At 37.2% G+C, this 20999-nt stretch overlaps 2 protein-coding genes across 4 annotated transcripts in view; both read left to right on the top strand.

Annotated features, from left to right (window-relative positions):
• The first annotated feature begins 2097 nt into the window (after positions 1-2097).
• On the top strand, positions 2098-11370 carry lgmn (legumain). Of its 2 annotated transcripts, none has more exons than XM_067386620.1 (14): positions 2098-2236; positions 3362-3520; positions 3640-3737; positions 5069-5150; positions 5241-5323; positions 5597-5672; positions 6184-6246; positions 6380-6446; positions 6527-6645; positions 6754-6843; positions 9230-9439; positions 9798-9968; positions 10060-10127; positions 10296-11370. In XM_067386620.1, the coding sequence occupies exons 2-14, from the start codon at positions 3374-3376 to the stop codon at positions 10336-10338; spliced, it is 1317 nt and encodes a 438-aa protein (XP_067242721.1). In that variant the 5' UTR covers positions 2098-2236; positions 3362-3373; the 3' UTR covers positions 10339-11370. The 2 variants fall into 2 exon arrangements, with proteins under 2 accessions (XP_067242721.1, XP_067242722.1); XM_067386621.1 differs by having other exon boundaries at positions 2161-2236; positions 3365-3520.
• Positions 11371-12185: 815 nt separating this feature from the next.
• Positions 12186-20999, top strand: part of si:dkey-157l19.2 (NHS-like protein 3) — a 32927-nt gene continuing 24113 nt past the window's right edge. Inside the window, exons 1-2 of one of the 2 annotated variants that reach the window (XM_067386619.1) lie at positions 12186-12422; positions 12971-13076. The gene's annotated coding sequence lies outside the window, so the exon portion shown is untranslated. The remainder of the gene's footprint in view (positions 12423-12970; positions 13077-20999) is intronic. The other variant, XM_067386618.1, reaches the window with a different exon arrangement.

The raw sequence follows: 20999 nt of genomic DNA, 5'->3' as shown, positions 1-20999 counted from the left end.
TGCATTTAAGGTTCCTAAGAGCACAGTAATCCTTAAATGGAAGATGTTTGGGACAACCAGAACCCTTCCTAGAGCTGGCCGTCCGGCCAAACTGAGCTATCGGGGGAGAAGAGCCTTGGTGAGAGAGGTAAAGAAGAACCCAAAGATCACTGTGGCTGAGCTCCAGAGATGCAGTCGGGAGATGGGAGAAAGTTGTAGAAAGTCAACCATCACTGCAGTCCTCCACCAGTCGGGGCTTTATGGCAGAGTGGCCCGACGGAACCCTATCCTCAGTGCAAGACACATGAAAGCCTGCATGGAGTTTGCCAAGATGGTGAGAAATTAGATCCTCTGGTCTGATGAGACCAAGATAGAACTTTTTGGCCTTAATTCTAAGCGGTATGTGTGGAGAAAACCAGCCACTGCTCTTCACCTGTCCAATACAGTCCCAACAGTGAAGTATGGTGGTGGCAGCATCATGCTGTGGGGGTGTTTTTCAGCTGCAGGGACAGGACGACTGGTTGCAATCGAGGGAAAAATTAATGCAGCCAAGTACAGGGATATCCTGGACGAAAACCTTCTCCAGAGTGCTCAGGACCTCAGACTGGGCCGAAGGTTTACCTTCCAACAAGACAATGACCCTAAGCACACAGCTAAAATAATGAAGGAGTAGCTTCACAACAACTCTGTGACTGTTCTTGAATGGCCCAGCCAGAGTCCTGACTTAAACCAAATTGAGCATCTCTGGAGAGACCTAAAAATGGCTGTCCACCAACGTTTACCATCCGACCTGACAGAACTGGAGAGGATCTGCAAGGAGGAATGGCAGAGGATCCCCAAATCCAGGTGTGAAAAATTTGTTGCATCTTTCCCAAAAAGACTCATGGCTGTATTAGATCAAAAGGGTGCTTCTACTAAATACTGAGCAAAGGGTCTGAATACTTAGGACCATGTGATATTTCAGTTTTTCTTTTTTAATAAATCTGCAAAAATGTCTTAAATCTGCAAAAACTGTGTGTACATTATTGAGGAAAAAAAAGAACTTAAATGATTTTAGCAAATGGCTGCAATATAACAAAGAGTGAAAAATTTAAACGGTCTGAATACTTTCCGTACCCACTGTATAAAGCCACAATATCAACTTTGACAACACAGTGTTTAATTATTAAAAAAAAGAAAAAAAGAAATATCTTGCTTAGATCAACATTGTCTGAATTACAGGAATCAAAGATCATGTGAACAGCAGTGAAAACTTAAAATGCTGAAGGGACTTTTTGAGGAACAAGTGGCTGTCAACAGATGTGTACATCTGTTGAAGATTTACAGTGAATTCTAATATTAACACTGGTGTAATAAATAATGAATACTGGTGTAATACAGTATTACTGCTAAGATAAAAAGCACATTTGGTTTCAAAGGTTTCAGTATCACAGTAATCTATGAATACTTCCAAGTGGGTTTTTTGTTATACAAATCAGTCTATTGTTATGAACAATGCTTTCTTTGTGGTATTATGATCACAAAACATACTAAGCTGCATAGATGAAATTTTGAATCTCTCAATGCAATGACTTAAAGACTGAGGTGTCACACAATCAGTAAAAACTTTAGAAGGGGTTTCCCAAGATGAGCAGAAAATAGTTATAGCTACAGATTATATAGACTGATATGAAAGAGTATAGATCTGTTTTGAATCAGCATTAACTTCATGCTCTGTTATGGATATGTCTCACCACACCTGTAACAACAGGTGAGATCAGCCCAGCTATAAAAATGCGTGGGTGACCTGAAATAGAAGTCATATGACAAACGGATGATCTGATCATGTGCTCGCATATATTCTGCCTAGAAAACAAAAAAACATTAATGACGGGTGTCAGTGCTGAAGCTTCTCAGAAAAAATATTAATAAAAGTTTTTCAAACCAATGATTAAATCCCCTAATAAATTTGAGGCATTTCCCCTTAACTTTTCAACGGTTAGACTTTCCCTGTCGTAGTGTGAGACCACTTCAATTTCTGTAGAAAAGTTTCCTCTCTTATTGTTTTGTTTTCAGTCAAACTCATGGCACATGACCGACTAGTCAGGTGGTGAGTTGAGGCTCCGCCCAGGGGTCAAAGCCGCGTTGAGCTGATTGGACAGCGCGCTGGGTTTGTTCGCGCTGATTGGCTGCTGCACATGCGTCCTCGTCTCACAGGTTGTAATAAAGCGTCGCGTCGCTACAGCTCGGCAGCTCGGGCAGCGCGTACAGTAAACAGGTAAGTGTATATAAACTACTAATATATTTATTTTGCGTTAACTCTACTCATTTTGTTTGGTTGTGTTTTGTAAAATTAATCAATTCAAGGTTAAATACTAGCTAAAAGCTGAAAGGAGAAGAGTTTAAACCCCTCTATGGCCTGCTGTTATTATTGTAGCCCTGATTTCCTTGTGTGATCACGAGACCTCTTACAAAAATATATCGCGGTTAACACCGTTTACCTCCCAAATTGCTAATGGCATTATCACCACAATTAAATTTGGTATTTGCTTCTAGTCTGTTATCATATAAAAAGAGACATTCAACAAAATGGCAGATGATTATTCTGTTTAAAGGAGATGTATTAGGGTTTTACAGCAGTAATAAGTGTTAAAACTATGTTTTTGGCAGAAATGGGATCTAAAGATAAACATTTGTAATGGAGGAATTGTGGAATAAGCTCAAAATAAATTTCACCCTGTATATTTTATCTCTGCCTTACTGTAACCTTAAGAAAACACAAAGTGTCAACACAACTATACATAGTGTTTATATACATAATATTTACATTCTTAAGATGTTTGTGTCATGTTAGTATATGGAGTGCATGTTTCCTTTTAGGGGGAATCTCATAAATCGCATTTGCATTTCAATCTTAAATCAAAATATACATAATATATATATGAATAAACAGAAAGGAGCCTATATCTAAAAAAATATCTATATAATGTAATATGAATATAATCCTATGTAATATCTATATTTGGACCATTTTGCATTTACAATATTTTTTGTTGATTGTAGTGATTTTATCATCATCATTATTATTTTTGCATCAAATTTGTTTGTTTTTGCAACAACCAAAAGCCTTTCAGTACAGACATTCATAGACCGCCTTATACAGTTATGTAAATAATATGCAAATGCATGATATGTTAAGTATAATTTGGTATATTTTGAGAACAAGAAAAAATAAAAAGAAAGTATAAACTGTGTTTAATGTATTTTATTATTAAAATTAATGTTATCACATTAAGTATTTTATGTAGTTTGGCAAATACTTCTTTAGAAAAGTTCACAATCTTTAACATTTTAAAAGCACACATGCTATTTTTTTCTGATTATTTTCCATCTCTGTTCTTAGTAGATTGCAGAGATGAGCCCACAGACAGTGGCAGTTTTAGGTCTCGCCCTGAGCCTGGGGCTGATAGTGAGTGCTTTCCCTGCCGAGCAGCCAGATAATGGGAAGCACTGGGTCGTCATTGTGGCCGGATCTAATGGCTGGTACAATTACAGACACCAGGTGAGAAAGAATCTGATCTTTGAGATTGAGAAAGTACATGGGTTTTTCCCAACTATTAGTCAGTTGTCTCATCTGATGTCTGTTTAGATATTTATTCAGTTTTATTTGTGTGTTTATAGGCTGACGTGTGCCATGCATATCAGATCGTCCATAAGAACGGGATTCCTGATGAGCAGATTGTGGTGATGATGTATGATGATCTTGCTCAGAGTCCTGAGTGAGTATGACTTGTGTTATTTATACTAACTGGTGGTAGTGTAGCGGAGTGGTTCTCAGCCTCTTCGACTCCAAGGCCTCCATATGTCCAAAACAATATTATTCAAAGTCCCTCCTATTACTTCTGTCATAATTAAAATAAATGAACAAAAAAATGTCAGTTTAATCTTGCATAATTATTTTAGTGTATAGTACAAAGTATTTTTCATCATGTTAATTAAAATTAAACCACATTTAAATGATTTAAATAGTTTATTGGGACCCCTTGGACTTTTGGTTGAGAACCACTGGTATAGTGGCTAAGGATCTGAGCTGGTAACATGAGTTATTGGATCGAGGCTAGTAAGCGGTGATTTATTTATGACTTGGAGTTGCTTTGCTCAGAGATGCAATAGTGATAGTGGATCTCACATTGCCTCTAGCTATTTCAGATTTAACAAAAAAATCGTCTTCTGGGTAACTTGTCACCAACACCACTATGATCACTTCCCCTAAATCACTTTGATAAAGTTGTGTCTGTTATTTAGCTCCACCACATGTGCGCGCACACGAACAAAGATTTCAGTCTGTTTATTTGCAGAAGTCACAAGTATCTAATTTAACCACCAGAAGCCAGTGTACCAACAGAAAAATGTAGCATGTTTTTTTGTACATATTGCCTGTATATTCTGTTTGTATCTTAATAAAAATAAATATGGATGGTCATTAAAACATTTATAAAACAACAAAGCTGGACTTTGCACTTTTGCACAGTTCTGTATATTTTATTTTGTATGAACAGAAAGCACATTACACATTATAACACTTTATAATGTAATCTCTAAATTTGGACAATTTTGCATTTACATTATTTTGTTGATTGAGGTCAAACATGATGTGGGCGTTTTGGACTGGTTTCATGAGATTCACCCTGTAAATTTTATTTTTAAATAATTTTTTTTTTACCCTGTAAATACATTTTGTTTGTTTTTTGCAAAATACTGTTGATTTTATATTCCAAATCATGAGGTTGAAAAGAGGTCAAATTATTTTATCCTTTTACTGGAACTGAGACATATATTGCTTTAGTGACTTTTTTATGAATTCAAATGTAGGTCAGGTGTTCCAGCTGTATTAAACAATGAAAGGAAGAAGTGTGTTATCTGATTGTTGACTTCGTCGCATGGTTTTGGGGTTAATTTTTAACCTATGTTTGATAAGTGGTGGACAAAGAGGTCTTTTTATTAGTGTTGTTGCCTTTTAATAATAATTTTTTTAGCATCAGTTTTTGCTCCTTAAAAACCAAAAGCTTTTTCAGTACAGAGGTTCATGTGACAGTTTTTCTGTGTCCAGTAACCCTACTCCAGGAGTGATCATAAACAGACCCAATGGATCGGATGTTTACAAAGGAGTGCTGAAGGACTACATTGGTGATGTGAGTTGATGCGTGTAATTCTTGATTTGAAACGGGAAGCGGTGTGTTTGCCGTCCGTTCACTAATATAAATTGTGTGTTTGTGATATAGGATGTGACTCCTCAGAACTTCCTGGCGGTGTTGAAGGGTGATGCTGCTGGTGTGAAGGGAGGATCTGGAAAAGTGCTGAAAAGGCAAGTTACCGTAAAAACTGTGGCAGAGGGGGGTTAGGGGTCATTAGTGTTTTTTTTTTTTTTTTTTTCTGTGTGTCTCTGATACATTTGCATTGAAATGTAAATTAGCTTGGGGCAGATGTGTCTTACTGAATTTATTGCCCTCATTTCCTGTAAAATCGTAGTCTCGGTGTCTCTGTTTGTGCATGTTGAGACAGATATGTGTAAAACAGGTCTTGTGATGTATTTTTCTTTCTAAGCATTTTTTTTTTTTATTGTTCTTCCTCCTGGCAGCGGTCCAAATGATCATGTGTTTGTGTATTTCACTGATCATGGAGCCCCAGGTCTGCTGGCCTTCCCTAATGACGATGTAAGCACTTTCTACTTCCTGTGGTCATTTAGCTGAATCGGATCCTTTCAGGCTCTTCTCACACACACACACTATACATTTCTCTCCAAAAGTCTGAGACCTCTAGTGTAAATTCTTATATTGTTTATTTTTCTGATGTCTTTACAAATGATATAATCAACATAATTGAAAAGTTAATTTGGGGGGGCAGGGGGAAAATTTAATTTTAAATAAATCATAAATAAAACATCCCAAATGATCTGACTTTTTTCAGCCCCCACTGAAGATACTGAAGCAATAGATCAGCTGACATAGAAATATGTCATATAATGAGTAACACATTTAACTCACATGAAGTTTAGACATGAATTGTGCTGACAAGTTTCTCAGTAATTGTGCATGATCAGCTGGATTGGGGGGGGGGGGGGGGGTAGTTGTTGCTTCACTTCCTTATGCATGACATCTTTATAAATGTGACTTGTGTAATTAGAAACTTGTAGTAAATAATGCGTCTTTGTTTGTCTACTTTTAGCTTCATGTAGAAGACCTGATGGAAACCATCACATACATGCATCAAAACAACAAATACAAGAAGGTGACTGTTACACATGTTCATTAATTCATAATTTCATTAAAAACATTATATAATATATATATATATATATATATATATATAATATAATTGTCATTTAAAAAACAAATCTGTAAACCCTTTCTCGCACACATAGATGGTGTTTTATGTTGAGGCCTGTGAATCTGGTTCTATGATGAAGCCTCTGCCTGTTGACATTAATGGTGAGTTTTATTTCTAACTTCATCACACATGCTTCTGTGTGTAAATAACATAGTATATATAATCCGGGTGTGTATCTCAGTCTATGCCACAACCGCTGCCAACCCTGATGAGTCCTCATATGCCTGTTACTATGACGAGGCCAGAGACACCTACCTGGGAGACTGGTACAGCGTCAACTGGATGGAAGACTCTGACGTGGTTAGTACACACATCTGACAGAGGTCCAAACTTAAGAAAGATAGAAGAGGAAAGCATTTATTCAGCATGAACAGTCTGGGCAGCTCACGAAAGAATTTGTTTCTTTAGGAGGATCTGGGCAAAGAGACTTTGGCCAAACAGTTCAAGATCGTAAAGTCCAAAACCAACACCAGCCATGTGATGCAGTATGGAAACAAGGTAATGCACTCACAAACACTGTCAAGCATATGAAAGACATTCAGCAAAGATTAGAAATTAACACATGCATTAAAGGTGCCCTAGAACCCTTTTAACAAGACGTAATATAAGTCTAAAGGCCTGTTCACACCGGGACGAATATCGCACGCGATTTTCGCCGACGTTTAACGCCTCGTGACTAAACAATGGGCGCCAATGTGAGTGTGCACACCGACGCTAAAAACGCGAGGCGTAAAAGCGTCATTTTTTAAAAAACGCCTCGGGTTCGTTTTTTTGGTTTGACGCCCCGCATTAAAAACTGGCCGACCAATGAGATTGGTGCTTTTGTTCACGTGCCTGGAGCTGCTGAAGTTACAGTAAAACACGACTTGGTGGCGCTCAAGCACAAAACAGTCTTGCCAAGCACACAAGACGACGAAGAGAAAGTAAGTAGACGAGGAAGACCCCTACAAACTATCCCTGCGTCTCAAACAGCTCCCTAACTTCCTAGGTCGTGTAACAGTATACCATTTAAATGAATGTGGCCGACTCCCTGATCAGTGCCTTGACTAGTGAAGTAGAGAGCTGATTGAGATGCACACTATGGGTGCTCTGCCAGTTCTTGGCCATACCAATATGTGTATTATTGCTGTATTTTTGCTGTTTTTTACTTTTACATTCAAGAAATATAGTTGAGAATGTCTATTTCATAAATGTTTATTTGCACTACTGTTTCTGACTACCATCTCTCATATATGCCATTTAATATCTGCATTTTTATCTTCTTTAATTTTACTAATATCATGTTTATTTGCACTACCGTTTCTGACTACCATCTCTCATATATATGCCATTTAATCTGTATTTTTATTTTCTTAAACATATTTATGATATTAATAAAGTTAATTTGCACTACCGTTAAGCACAAGCGCCACATACTGTCAGGGAGTGAATTTGCATGTTCACTCTGCCCATCGCCAGTGAAAATCGCTTGGGTGTGAACACAAAAAACGTCACGAAAAACGCTGGCGATAAACGCGTGCGATATTCGTCCCGGTGTGTACAGGCCTTAAGGTGTCCCCTGAATGTGTCTGTGAAGTTTCAGCTCAAAATACCCCATAGATTTTTTTTTTTTATTATTATTAAATTTTTTGGGGGGCATAATTAAAAATGCGCCAATTCAGGCTGCGTCCCCTTTAAATGTTCGCGCTCCCCGCCCCCAAGCTCACAACTCTATAATACATTGCATAAACAAAGTTCACACAGCTAATATAATCCTCAAAATGGATCTTTACAAAGTGTTCGTCATGCAACATATCAGATCATGTATAGTATAGTATTTATTTGGATGTTTACATTTGATTCTGAATGAGTTTGAGGCTATGCTCCATGGCTAACAGGGCTAAAGCTAACATTAGACACTGTTGGAGAGATTTATAAAGAATGAAGTTGTGTTAATGAATTATACAGACTGCAAGTGTTTAAAAATGAAAATAATGACGTGGCTTTGGTCTCCGTGAATACAGTAAGAAATGATGGTAACTTTAACCACATTTAACAGTACATTAGCAACATGCTAACGAAACATTTAGAAAGACAGTTTACAAATATCACTAAAAATATCATGATATCATGAATCATGTCAGTTATTATTGCTCCATCTGCCATTTTTGGCTGATGTCCTTGCTTGCTTACCTGCATAAAGTCTGTTGATTCAGCTGTGCAGATCCAGGCGTCCTGCCCTTGTCTAATGCTTTGAACATGAGCTGGCATATGTAAATATTGGGGCGTACATATTAATGTTCGCGACTGTTACGTAACAGTCGGTGTTATGTTGAGATTCGCCTGTTCTTCAGAGGTCTTTTGCACAAATCAAATTTACATAAGAAGGAGGAAACAATGGTGTTTGAGACTCACTGTATGTCATTTCCATGTACAGATCTCTAATTATTTAACTATGCAGAGGTAAATTCAATTTTCAATTCTAGGGCACCTTTAAGATAAGGCACACTGTCTTTACACTACAAAGCACCAAATGCAATATTGATTAGCATCACTGATACTGTGAAAGGCACAATTATCTTTATTGTGACAGTAGCAAAATTAAATATAATGCCAAAAAAATTAATCTGTATGGTCCCTAAAGTGTAGCAACTGTGAGTAGCATCCTAAAAAATGGATTAGTTTAGTAACAATGTGATGGATATTGATATGCTCTAAGTTTATTCTTGGTCTAACGTCTGTCATATATTCTCCAATAAGTTTCCATTTAAAGTTATGTATATTTTATCATGTATACTTTATTGACATAGAATTGTCTGATTAAAGCATAAATGCTGTCCTGTGTAGTGTCTGCATGTTTGTACTTGCCGAATCTAACTTGTTGTGGTTTGTTTATTTGTTTTAGACGCTGTCCCACATGAAGGTGGCTGCATTCCAGGGTAACTCTAAAGGTCTTGATAAGGCACCCGAGCCTGTGTCGTTGCCTGTGATCTCTGAACATGACCTCATGAGCAGCCCTGATGTGCCTCTTGCAATCATGAAAAGAAAACTCGCCAAGTCCAATGACGTTGAGACTGTTGTTGGTCTCATGAATAACATCCATGAACATCTACAGGTTTGAAGCACTGCTTTTTACCAATCAATTATTTATACATCTATTTACATTTATTTTAAGTGTTAAAAGTTGTTCACTACCATTCAAAAGTTTAGGGACAGTAAGATTATTATTATTATAATTATTATTATTATTATTATTATTATTATTATTATTAACAAATTAATTTTATTTAACAAGGAAACATTAATTTGATAATATTTCACAATATGACTGTTTTACAGTATTTTTGATCAAATGAATGCAACCTTGGTGAACAAAAGACTTCTTTCAAAAAAATAAACATTTTTACATGTCAGAGTCATAGATTTCAATCAAGATAATCATATTATAATGGATTTTGTGCTTGTTTGCGTAGGTGCGGGAGCTGCTTGGTAACACGATGCGTAAGATCGTGGAGCATGTGGTGCAGGAGAAAGAGGAAGTGCAGGATTATCTGAATGGACGTGAAGATCTCACACAGTATGAATGTTACAAAACCGCCGTCAATCACTACAAGAAACACTGTTTCAACTGGCACAAGCAGGAGGTACAAACATTCAGGGTTTCTGTGTCCTCTGTCGTCTGCATCATTGGTTGTGTTATGCAGTGTGTGAGACATCTTTTCTCTCCTGTTGCAGTATGAATATGCTCTGAGACACCTGTATGCTTTAGTAAACCTATGCCAGGGAGGATACCAGGCCCAGAGGTAAAAACGCCTGTTCCCTTTTCTTTCTTTTTTTTTTTCTCCCCCACATTCCTTATGACTTTTCTGTTTCCATAATAAATAATGTTTCCATCGCCATCTGCCTGCGGTAGCGAGTTATGGGGTTTAATTTATTTGTGATTTAAATCTCATCTCTCTCCATTCTCACAGAATCACAGCAGCCATGGATGACGTGTGTTACTTCAGACAGTAGAAATGTGAACTTGTGCCACAGAGGACTTTTACTGGATGAACTACACTTTGCACATAAGAATGTGACTGTGGAAAAATCTGTATCATCACACACAGCTTTGATTTGGATCTTTTTGACAAAATGTTTCTTTTAATGAGGATTTGCACTTTTAAATTTTTTTTTTTATGTGATGTTTTACTGATCTTTATTTTGTTTTAAAGAAAGTAGTATGCTTTAAGGTACTGCCCGGCGATTCCTGACACACTTTGGGCTGTTAACTTTTTATATACAGTATGTATTGTGTGTGTTTTTTTGTTTTTTTTTTTCATCAGATGCCTTCTAAATGAGAACAAAACATTTTTGGCAGGACAGCTTTAGAATGACATATTGACATTTGAAATTAAAGCATGTTTTTTGGCACCTCAGTTATGGTCACCATAATTATCATTTGGAAACCAAAGCATTTAAATGTCCAGTTAGAGAATGAAGTCCAGTCTTAGAGGATGTTGAGTAGATGCATTCAAACAAAACAAACACTAGACACATTTAGCTACATATTGCACTAAGATTTAGATTTTATTTTTCTTAAGCTGGTGTTCATCACCTTGACTGAGCCATGAAAATACCAAATTTCTCTCCAGTAGTGAATCAAAGGAGCTCTTCTCTTGGTTATTGACTAAATGTATATCTATCAAACTAAAGTGAAAACAAACTTAGCTACTGTACCTGAACTCTGTGGTCATACTTAAGAAGTGTCTTAAATTACTGAGAACCGCTGCACTTTGAGCAGTTAATGAGCAGGTGTGTTTAGTGTAATGATGTGTCAGGCTTTGCTATTATGTCAAGTGTCCTCCGTTTAGAGCAAATTGAGGCCTCAAACCACTGAACTAAGAGGTTGTAAAGTTTGCTGGAGATTGAGCTCTGGAAAAGTGAGTTTGCACTGACAATATGGGATAAACAATACAATGAACTACTACCAGTCCTCTTTTCAATGTATAATCTGTTAAGCAGTGAGTTATTGATTATAAAATAATAAACCTGAATTGAGTGGAATTTGTTGATTGTAGTGTTTTCATTTTCTTCAGTCCAAGTTATAGCTTTACTCTGTTGACAAATGAATAGCTGTTACTAGATGGAAATTGCATCGATTCTTGTAATATATACTGTAGCAGATCTTCCCATACAAAACCAGAAAGCGATGATATAAGAATGAACAAGGTAAAATTCAGCCCCTACATTTCCACCAAAAGAAAAAAGTCTCACAAAAAAAAAAAAAAAACACATTTCATAAACCAGGAAACTTGACTCACAGCGGTTTCTACAGATCACAATGTTCATCGTGATGGGATTGTGTTTGTACACGCAACTCCATAATCATGAACTTGATTGTGGTGGGAATGACGACATGTTCTTTGATATATGATGTTGTGGTAATGCCAATGGCAGATTGGCTGATATTGATAAAACTGTCCTGGACTAAATCTACATAATACTCAGACACCTATAAACAAGACATTGTAAGTCAAAATTAGACCTGTAAGTGCTGATGAAAGACACTAATATTATATATATATATATAATCGTTTTAAATGCATTGTAGGCCTGCTGGCAATGTTATTTTCTAAATAATCATTTAATTAACTTACTTTAATTTCATTTAATCCATAAAACTATGTCCTGGATGACTAAGCATCTCCATAACAATACATCCTGCAAGTCATTAATGACATATAAATCAGTCACACACGCCCTTTAATCAGTGTGTTACGTAATCATGTCTACAGGATGTGTTAGTGTCTGTTGATTCTGTGGCCGCGGGGTGGCGCCGCTGAGCGCTCAAGAACCTGACAGTTTGGAAACTCCCTTAAAATTCTCACCTGGAGCCTCTTGAGGATTAAGCGGAGAGTAGTATCTGAAGCCAGAGAGCACAGTCTGCATGGACTGTTCAAGACTGATTGCTCTCTAAAGAACAAGAGTTTCCTAAGAAAACAGGAATAATGTGGAAATGCCTCACCTGAACCTTCTAGACCAGATTCACACGGACTGTCCGATGTAAAGGATTTTACAGTGACGAACAAGGAAACTGAGGGATCCAGAAGTTACAGGTAACAGCCCTACCCCAGTCAGCTAATATGATATAAAATCTTGTGCAATGCGTTTAGAAACGCACAAAGTCAGAACTTAAGTTAAAAGTACCTAAAGAACTTTGTGTAGTTAGCGCCAGTGTGTATTTTGTTTTGGTTTAATCATTAAGGTTTGTGCTCCCTGATATTCTGAATATGTGGGTTTTACTTTCAGTGGAATGTGTCTTGTTCCCTTTCGCTATTTGCAAGTTCTCATTAATTTCTAAATATAAAAAGTTACATGATTGCAATTCACACAGAAATTCACAATGAAGTCGCGTTCTGATATTTTTGTGGGACTTAAAAATGTCTAGGTGGTGTAACTTGAGGGAGATTGTAAAAAGTCTTAATTAAAAAAAGTCTTAATCAAAATGCTGAAATTCTTGAAAAAAAGATAAATGTTGCCAAAAAGTAAAGTAGTTTGGCATGATCTTAAATTTTTATTTCTTTACGAAAATAATCAGTGAAACAGTTTTTATTTAAAATATGATTAATATTTTAAAATCTTTTGTCCACCAAATTAATGTCAGTGTGGTGCAACCAGTGCGCAGGAAGCCATTTGTTGTCATGTGACAACAGTAAACGGGAAATGATATCATGGAGAGGATCCCTGTAGACCCTCATGACCATCAATAGGTCAGTAAGGTTTATATATATACATTTTGTTTTTTTACAAAAAGGCTAAAGTTAGCTAAGTTCAAGTAAAGTAAACCGATTAAACCTTAATGATATTAATGGATAAATGTATTATTGTGTTTTTTATAATAATGAAATAAATATGAAAATAATGTTGGAAAGGGTGTATGTAAAATATTTTATTAGTTTTCACTTGTGGGTTAAACCACGTGACACTTATTAGAATTATTAAATCTTTATTTTTTGTAAATGCAATTATGTTATAACATTTAAATGCATTTAAATTTAAAATGCTTGAAACCAACATGAATACAAATATTCAGTTCCTACAACCATTTTGTTTTGAACTCAATTGTTCCAGATTTTCCCTTTTTAATATTTGTTTTTCCCTATTTTGTAACATCTCAGACTTTCTTATCTGTCATAGAATTCCTATAAATCATTAAATTCTAGGGAGAAAAAAAATCTGTAGCAGTTCTGTGGATGTGTGTGAGTTTCTTCTACACACATGTGTAGCTCAAAGACGCTTCACCTTGAGCAGGTTTGTACATTAACCTGAAACAGATAGGAGACCTGCAGGGTTTGGAGGAGGTGGAGTGACACAGAGGGACTCCTGCTCTAATGTTCTTAGGTAGTACACTGTTGATCATGAGTGACTTGTGGGAGAGTGAGAGAGAAAGAAAGGTGATTGTAGGTATTGTTGATTTTGGGTGTGTCGCTGTACCCGTCAGGCTGCCATGCTGGGGCTTGTTTCTGTAGAGATTCCAGATCAGTTGCGCAAGTGTGTGCAGAAGCAGGACGTGTGTGTGTGTGTGTTCTCCACTGCACAACTGTTGGAATAAAGTTACTGGCTGATTTAATAGAGCATCTATCCATTACCACAAGGTGAGGTCAAAGCCAGTTGTCATGGTGATGAGTTGTGTATGAAATGTGCGAGGATGTCTGCCAATGGTGCTCTGAGAGTGAAACCTCCACATCACTGTGACAAGAATGTTTACGTATATATGTTTGACAGGCTTTTAGTCCATGTCTGTTGTGTTTTGGGCCATCAGTATATTGTATTAAAAACTGACAAAAATAACTTTAAGCAGATAAATGCATTAAAATGTGCTAAATGCATATTATAGAGCCTATTGTGAACAATTCATCCATTTTTTTAAAAGTAAGTGTCTTGAGAAATCCTGTCCTCTGTTTTTGGAGGGGATGAGGTTTTGAGGGTGTGTGGTTGAATTCAGCAAAACAGTGGAAATCACTTACAGCACCTTTTCATGCAAATTTGAGAGAGAGAGAGAGAGAGAGTTCTCTGAGGTAATGTTGTTGACGATAGTTTTCCCACGCTTTCTTTCAAATGTTGCTTTATTCAGGGGAAATTAAAACAGGTTTTCTTTGGCAGCTGATGCGTGGTAAAGTGGCTGACAATTGGCTGGTTTTGCTCGTGCCCCGGAGCAAAACCAACCAATTGTCAGCCACTTTACATTGTCTGTAAAGTAACCCTCCATAAACCTTCAGCTGGCACACCAGTTCGTGATCCAGTGTGCTGCCACATTGAAGCCTATTGATCACTGAGAGCTTCATCAGCAGCTGGGAGATTTTATCACATTGATGTGTGTGTTTGTGGAAGATTATATTAGTACAGAGCTTGAGTAGTTTTAATCTAAAACTCTTGATGAAACAGGCTGATCTGGCTCTTAATCTTTATATGATCAGCCCTGATACCTGCAGGACTAATTGAATGTGAGACTCTCCCAATTATGAAAGTGAAAATGTTTTGGATGATATCAGCATGAGAGGGTGAGACAGTTATGGATTTTATGAAGATGATACAGTGAGAGACTGTTATGGATTTTATCAAGATGATACAGTGAGACAGGTCTGGATTTTATGAAGATACAGTGAGACAGGTCTGGATTTTATGAAGATGATACAGTGAGACGGTTTTGGATTTTATCAAGATGATACAGTGAGACAGGTCTGGATTTTAGGAAGATGATACAGTGAGACGGTTTTGGATTTTATGAAGATAATACAGTGAGACAGGTCTGGATTTTAGGAAGATGATACAGTGACACAGGTCTGGATTTTATCAAGATGATACAGTGAGACAGGTCTGGATTTTAGGAAGATGATACAGTGAGACAGGTCTGGATTTTAGGAAGATGATACAGTGAGACAGATATGGATTTTAGGAAGATGATACAGTGAGACAGGTCTGGATTTTAGGAAGATGATACAGTGAGACGGTTTTGGATTTTATGAAGATAATACAGTGAGACAGGTCTGGATTTTAGGAAGATGATACAGTGACACAGGTCTGGATTTTATCAAGATGATACAGTGAGACAGGTCTGGATTTTAGGAAGATGATACAGTGAGACAGGTCTGGATTTTAGGAAGATGATACAGTGAGACAGGTCTGGATTTTAGGAAGATGATACAGTGAGACAGATATGGATTTTAGGAAGATGATACAGTGAGACAGGTCTGGATTTTAGGAAGATGATACAGTGAGACGGTTTTGGATTTTATGAAGATAATACAGTGAGACAGGTCTGGTTTGTTTTTATCAAGATGATACAGTGAGACAGGTCTGGATTTTAGGAAGATGATACAGTGAGACAGATATGGATTTTAGGAAGATGATACAGTGAGACAGATATGGATTTTAGGAAGATGATACAGTGAGACAGATATGGATTTTAGGAAGATGATACAGTGAGACAGATGGATTTTAGGAAGATGATACAGTGAGACAGGTCTGGATTTTAGGAAGATGATACAGTGAGACAGGTCTGGATTTTAGGAAGATGATACAGTGAGACAGGTCTGGATTTTAGGAAGATGATACAGTGAGACAGATATGGATTTTAGGAAGATGATACAGTGAGACAGATATGGATTTTAGGAAGATGATACAGTGAGACAGATATGGATTTTAGGAAGATGATACAGTGAGACAGGTCTGGATTTTAGGAAGATGATACAGTGAGACAGATATGGATTTTAGGAAGATGATACAGTGAGACAGATATGGATTTTAGGAAGATGATACAGTGAGACAGATATGGATTTTAGGAAGATGATACAGTGAGACAGATATGGATTTTAGGAAGATGATACAGTGAGACAGGTCTGGATTTTAGGAAGATGATACAGTGAGACGGTTTTGGATTTTATGAAGATGATACAGTGAGACAGGTCTGGATTTTAGGAAGATGATACAGTGAGAAAGATATGGATTTTAGGAAGATGATCCAGTGAGACAGATATGGATTTTAGGAAGATGATACAGTGAGACAGATATGGATTTTAGGAAGATGATACAGTGAGACAGGTCTAGATTTTAGGAAGATGATACAGTGAGACAGATATGGATTTTAGGAAGATGATACAGTGAGACAGGTCTGGATTTTAGGAAGATGATACAGTGAGAGGTCTGGATTTTAGGAAGATGATACAGTGAGACAGATATGGATTTTAGGAAGATGATACAGTGAGACAGATATGGATTTTAGGAAGATGATACAGTGAGACAGATATGGATTTTAGGAAGATGATACAGTGAGACAGATATGGATTTTAGGAAGATGATACAGTGAGACAGATGGATTTTAGGAAGATGATACAGTGAGACAGGTCTGGATTTTAGGAAGATGATACAGTGAGACAGGTCTGGATTTTAGGAAGATGATACAGTGAGACAGGTCTGGATTTTAGGAAGATGATACAGTGAGACAGATATGGATTTTAGGAAGATGATACAGTGAGACAGGTCTGGATTTTAGGAAGATGATACAGTGAGACGGTTTTGGATTTTAGGAAGATGATACAGTGAGACAGGTCTGGATTTTAGGAAGATGATACAGTGAGAAAGATATGGATTTTAGGAAGATGATCCAGTGAGACAGATATGGATTTTAGGAAGATGATACAGTGAGACAGATATGGATTTTAGGAAGATGATACAGTGAGACAGGTCTAGATTTTAGGAAGATGATACAGTGAGACAGATATGGATTTTAGGAAGATGATACAGTGAGACAGGTCTGGATTTTAGGAAGATGATACAGTGAGAGGTCTGGATTTTAGGAAGATGATACAGTGAGACAGATATGGATTTTAGGAAGATGATACAGTGAGACAGATATGGATTTTAGGAAGATGATACAGTGAGACAGATATGGATTTTAGGAAGATGATACAGTGAGACAGGTCTGGATTTTAGGAAGATGATACAGTGAGACAGGTCTGGATTTTAGGAAGATGATACAGTGAGACGGGTCTGGATTTTAGGAAGATAATACAGTGAGACAGGTCTGGATTTTATCAAGATGATACAGTGAGACAGGTCTGGATTTTAGGAAGATGATACAGTGAGACAGGTCTGGATTTTAGGAAGATGATACAGTGAGACAGTTTTGGATTTTATGAAGATAATACAGTGAGACAGTTATGGATTTTAGGAAGATGATACAGTGAGACAGGTCTGGATTTTAGAAAGATGATACAGTGAGACGGGTCTGGATTTTAGGAAAATGATACAGTGAGACAGTTATGGATTTTATGAAGATGATACAGTGAGACAGGTCTGGATTTTATCAAGATGATACAGTGAGACAGGTCTGGATTTTAGGAAGATGATACAGTGAGACAGGTCTGGATTTTAGGAAGATGATACAGTGAGACAGTTTTGGATTTTATGAAGATAATACAGTGAGACAGTTATGGATTTTAGGAAGATGATACAGTGAGACAGGTCTGGATTTTAGAAAGATGATACAGTGAGACGGGTCTGGATTTTAGGAAAATGATACAGTGAGACAGTTATGGATTTTATGAAGATGATACAGTGAGACAGGTCTGGATTTTAGGAAGATGATACAGTGAGACAGGTCTGGATTTTATGAAGATGATACAGTGAGACAGGTCTGGATTTTATCAAGATGATACAGTGAAACAGCTTTGGATTTTATCAAGATGATACAGTAAGACAGGTCTGGATTTTAGGAAAATGATACAGTGAGACAGTTATGGATTTTATGAAGATGATACAGTGAGACAGGTCTGGATTTTATGAAGATGATACAGTGAGACAGGTCTGGATTTTATCAAGATGATACAGTGAAACAGCTTTGGATTTTATCAAGATGATACAGTAAGACAGGTCTGGATTTTAGGAAAATGATACAGTGAGACAGGTCTGGATTTTATGAAGATGATACAGTGAGACAGGTCTGGATTTTATCAAGATGATACAGTGAAACAGCTTTGGATTTTATCAAGATGATACAGTAAGACAGGTCTGGATTTTAGGAAGATGATACAGTGAGACAGTTTTGGATTATTTAAAGATGATGCAGTTAAACAGTTCTGGACAATTTGTGTTGAGACTCAAGCAGCTGTGGAAAACCAGGATAAGAGAATGAAGACAATGATGGAAGAAGAGGTGGAGCTGGACGAGGAACCCACAGGAATTGCAGAATTATCAGTCATTTAGGAATGTTACTCCTGCTCTCAACAAGCTGCTGCAAAGCCCCAGAACACACACACACACACACACACACACACACACACACACACACACACACACACACACACACACACACACACACACACACACACAGACACACACACACACACACACACACACACACACACAACACCAAACAATAGCACAGATCACATCAAAACATCAGAGTGTGTATTTTTGTGAGGATGAAATCAGACTGAAATCTGATACGAATGTCAGCACACACCTCTGAAGTTTGGAAGTCAAATTGTGATTGTATTTCATCATCATAAAAAAATGCACTTTTCTCCACTGGATTTATTTCATGTCACACGGATATCTGATATAAAAACAGACCTCGGGTGGTCTTCTCAGATTCATGTGTTTTGTGTCAGTCTGTGTTGTTGGGTGTTATTTTGTTAATGTACTGTAATGGTAGCTGTGAGGAAAGACAGACACTCCCATAAGGACATAATGTGCAGTTAGCATGACAGCTATCAGCACTTTCCTTCACTGTTCCCCAGCAGCACTGCAATGACCCCTAGCACTTCCCCTCAGCACTTCCAGAGGAATTCAGAAACCCAAAATTTCTTCGGTTTGGGGCTTAGAAAGAAAGAGATTTCCAAAATGTTTTTACAACAGTCTGCGTTTGAGAGACAGAAGTGCTCCTGTCTCGCACAGTTGTGACACTGCACAGTTGTGCACGTAATGTCTCATGTGTAACCAACTCAAGATGTATTGTTCATGAGTGAATGTCTCATTTCTTTGAGTGGAAAACCCCTGTGCATGATGTGTACGTGTGTAAGAAGAATATCAGTCTGTTGTATCCACCCGGTGAGCACTGTGACCGTGCCTTGAAAAACTAGTAGAATTAAACTGCAGATAAGGCAAGCATGGTTCAATACTGCATGCGTGTGTGTTCGTGTGACCACAGCTTTCCTGGTTAATACACCTGAGGCATTTTATCTTCAAGATTTACCTCCCTTTCCTGTAACCCACATGAAAACACCTCCTGCTCCTGCTTATCATCTATGCTATAGTGTGTGCAGGTGTGCAAAGCTAGGTTTCTACCTCTTGCACACACCTCACACTAAGAGTTTAGTTATGTTTGGAATAGCATACTAATCCTGTCGAATATATTTACACTACCATTCAAAAGTTTGGGGTTTGACATATATAATAAGAAACACTGATAATAAGAAATTTTTCTTGAGCAGAAAATCACCATAATAGAATGATTTCTGAAAGGATAAAGTGACACTGAAAACTAGAGTAATGATGCTGAATATTCAGAAGTTACACTTTATTTTTAAGGTAGGGTAAGTAATTTTCAGAGAGGCTAGCAATAGCGAGCTAGCTTTGAAAGCATAAGATCCCACCATCCCTTCAGAGCGTCTCCAAAGCCACACCTCCTTCAAAACACACACAGCGTCATGAGAGATGGTGTTAAACGACCTCATGTCTCAAATCACATAACATTACAAAAAATAACAAACATAAACAACAACTTAAAGAGCACTGACCTGTACCACCTGACTGCTGCAGATTAATTTCGCCGTTGATATTGTTGTCATTAAAATGCATAAATTTGAGTCACAAACTGCTCAGAGTATAACGTCACGGGTTTCCATCTCTTACAATTCACTGTAGTTATGGCGTGAACGCAGCATAAGCTTATTGTTTTAGTTCAGGAGGAACTGTAAAAGGTGGCTGCTGTTTTAGTTGCGGTGCTTGGTGACTGATGACGTCTGATAGGTGCTTGGAGGTATGGAAATACATACACTGAAAGGGACATAAGACATCCTGGTGTAGCCTTCAGGATGAGGTCTATGATTGGACGAACATTTTATGGTCCTACACCTTCCACAGATGATATAAATACATTTAAACCACTTAACTTTCAACTTAAGAGACTTTCAACCAGTATAACAAAAAAATGTTTTTAAGCAAATCACTTACCCTGCCTTTAAGGTGACATAGTTATGTTGTACTTACTCAAATAAATACTGAGTAATATTAATTAACTACATGTACTTACTATAGAGTTACGGTTATGCTTAGGGTTTGGTTTAGGGTTAGTTACTTTTAATTATGTATAATTTACTATAGTAAGTACATGTAGTAACGTGTAACTAAGTCACGTAAAATAAAGTGTTACCCATTCAGATTTGCCAACACAGGAATGAAAAAATTTTAAATTCAAAACTGTTTCACAATATTACTCTCTCTTTTTCCCAGCCTTGGTGAGCATAAGCGACTTTTCATTTTAAAATCATTTAAAAATCGAACTGACCCCAAACTTTTGAATGGATTTGTGAAAATTTGCATTTACAATGTGCAAAAAATTAGAAAATGGTAGCCATTTTTGTGCATTATTGTGCTATGTTGTTGTCACATTACTTCATTATGCTGCATGT

Source organism: Chanodichthys erythropterus, chromosome 5 (assembly GCF_024489055.1).
Source record: "Chanodichthys erythropterus isolate Z2021 chromosome 5, ASM2448905v1, whole genome shotgun sequence".
Lineage (NCBI taxonomy): Eukaryota > Metazoa > Chordata > Actinopteri > Cypriniformes > Xenocyprididae > Chanodichthys > Chanodichthys erythropterus.
Note: the sequence above shows the minus strand (reverse complement) of the source record. Positions and strands in the feature narration are given on the sequence as shown.

Excerpts from the sequence above, each read along its gene's own strand:
- lgmn (XM_067386620.1), top strand. The coding sequence starts at position 3,374 with ATGAGCCCACAGACAGTGGCAGTTTTAGGTCTCGCCCTGAGCCTGGGG. Across the intron at positions 5,151-5,240 it reads TGAAGGACTACATTGGTGAT|GATGTGACTCCTCAGAACTT; the intron begins GTGAGTTGATGC and ends TTTGTGATATAG. Across the intron at positions 6,247-6,379 it reads AAAACAACAAATACAAGAAG|ATGGTGTTTTATGTTGAGGC; the intron begins GTGACTGTTACA and ends TCGCACACATAG.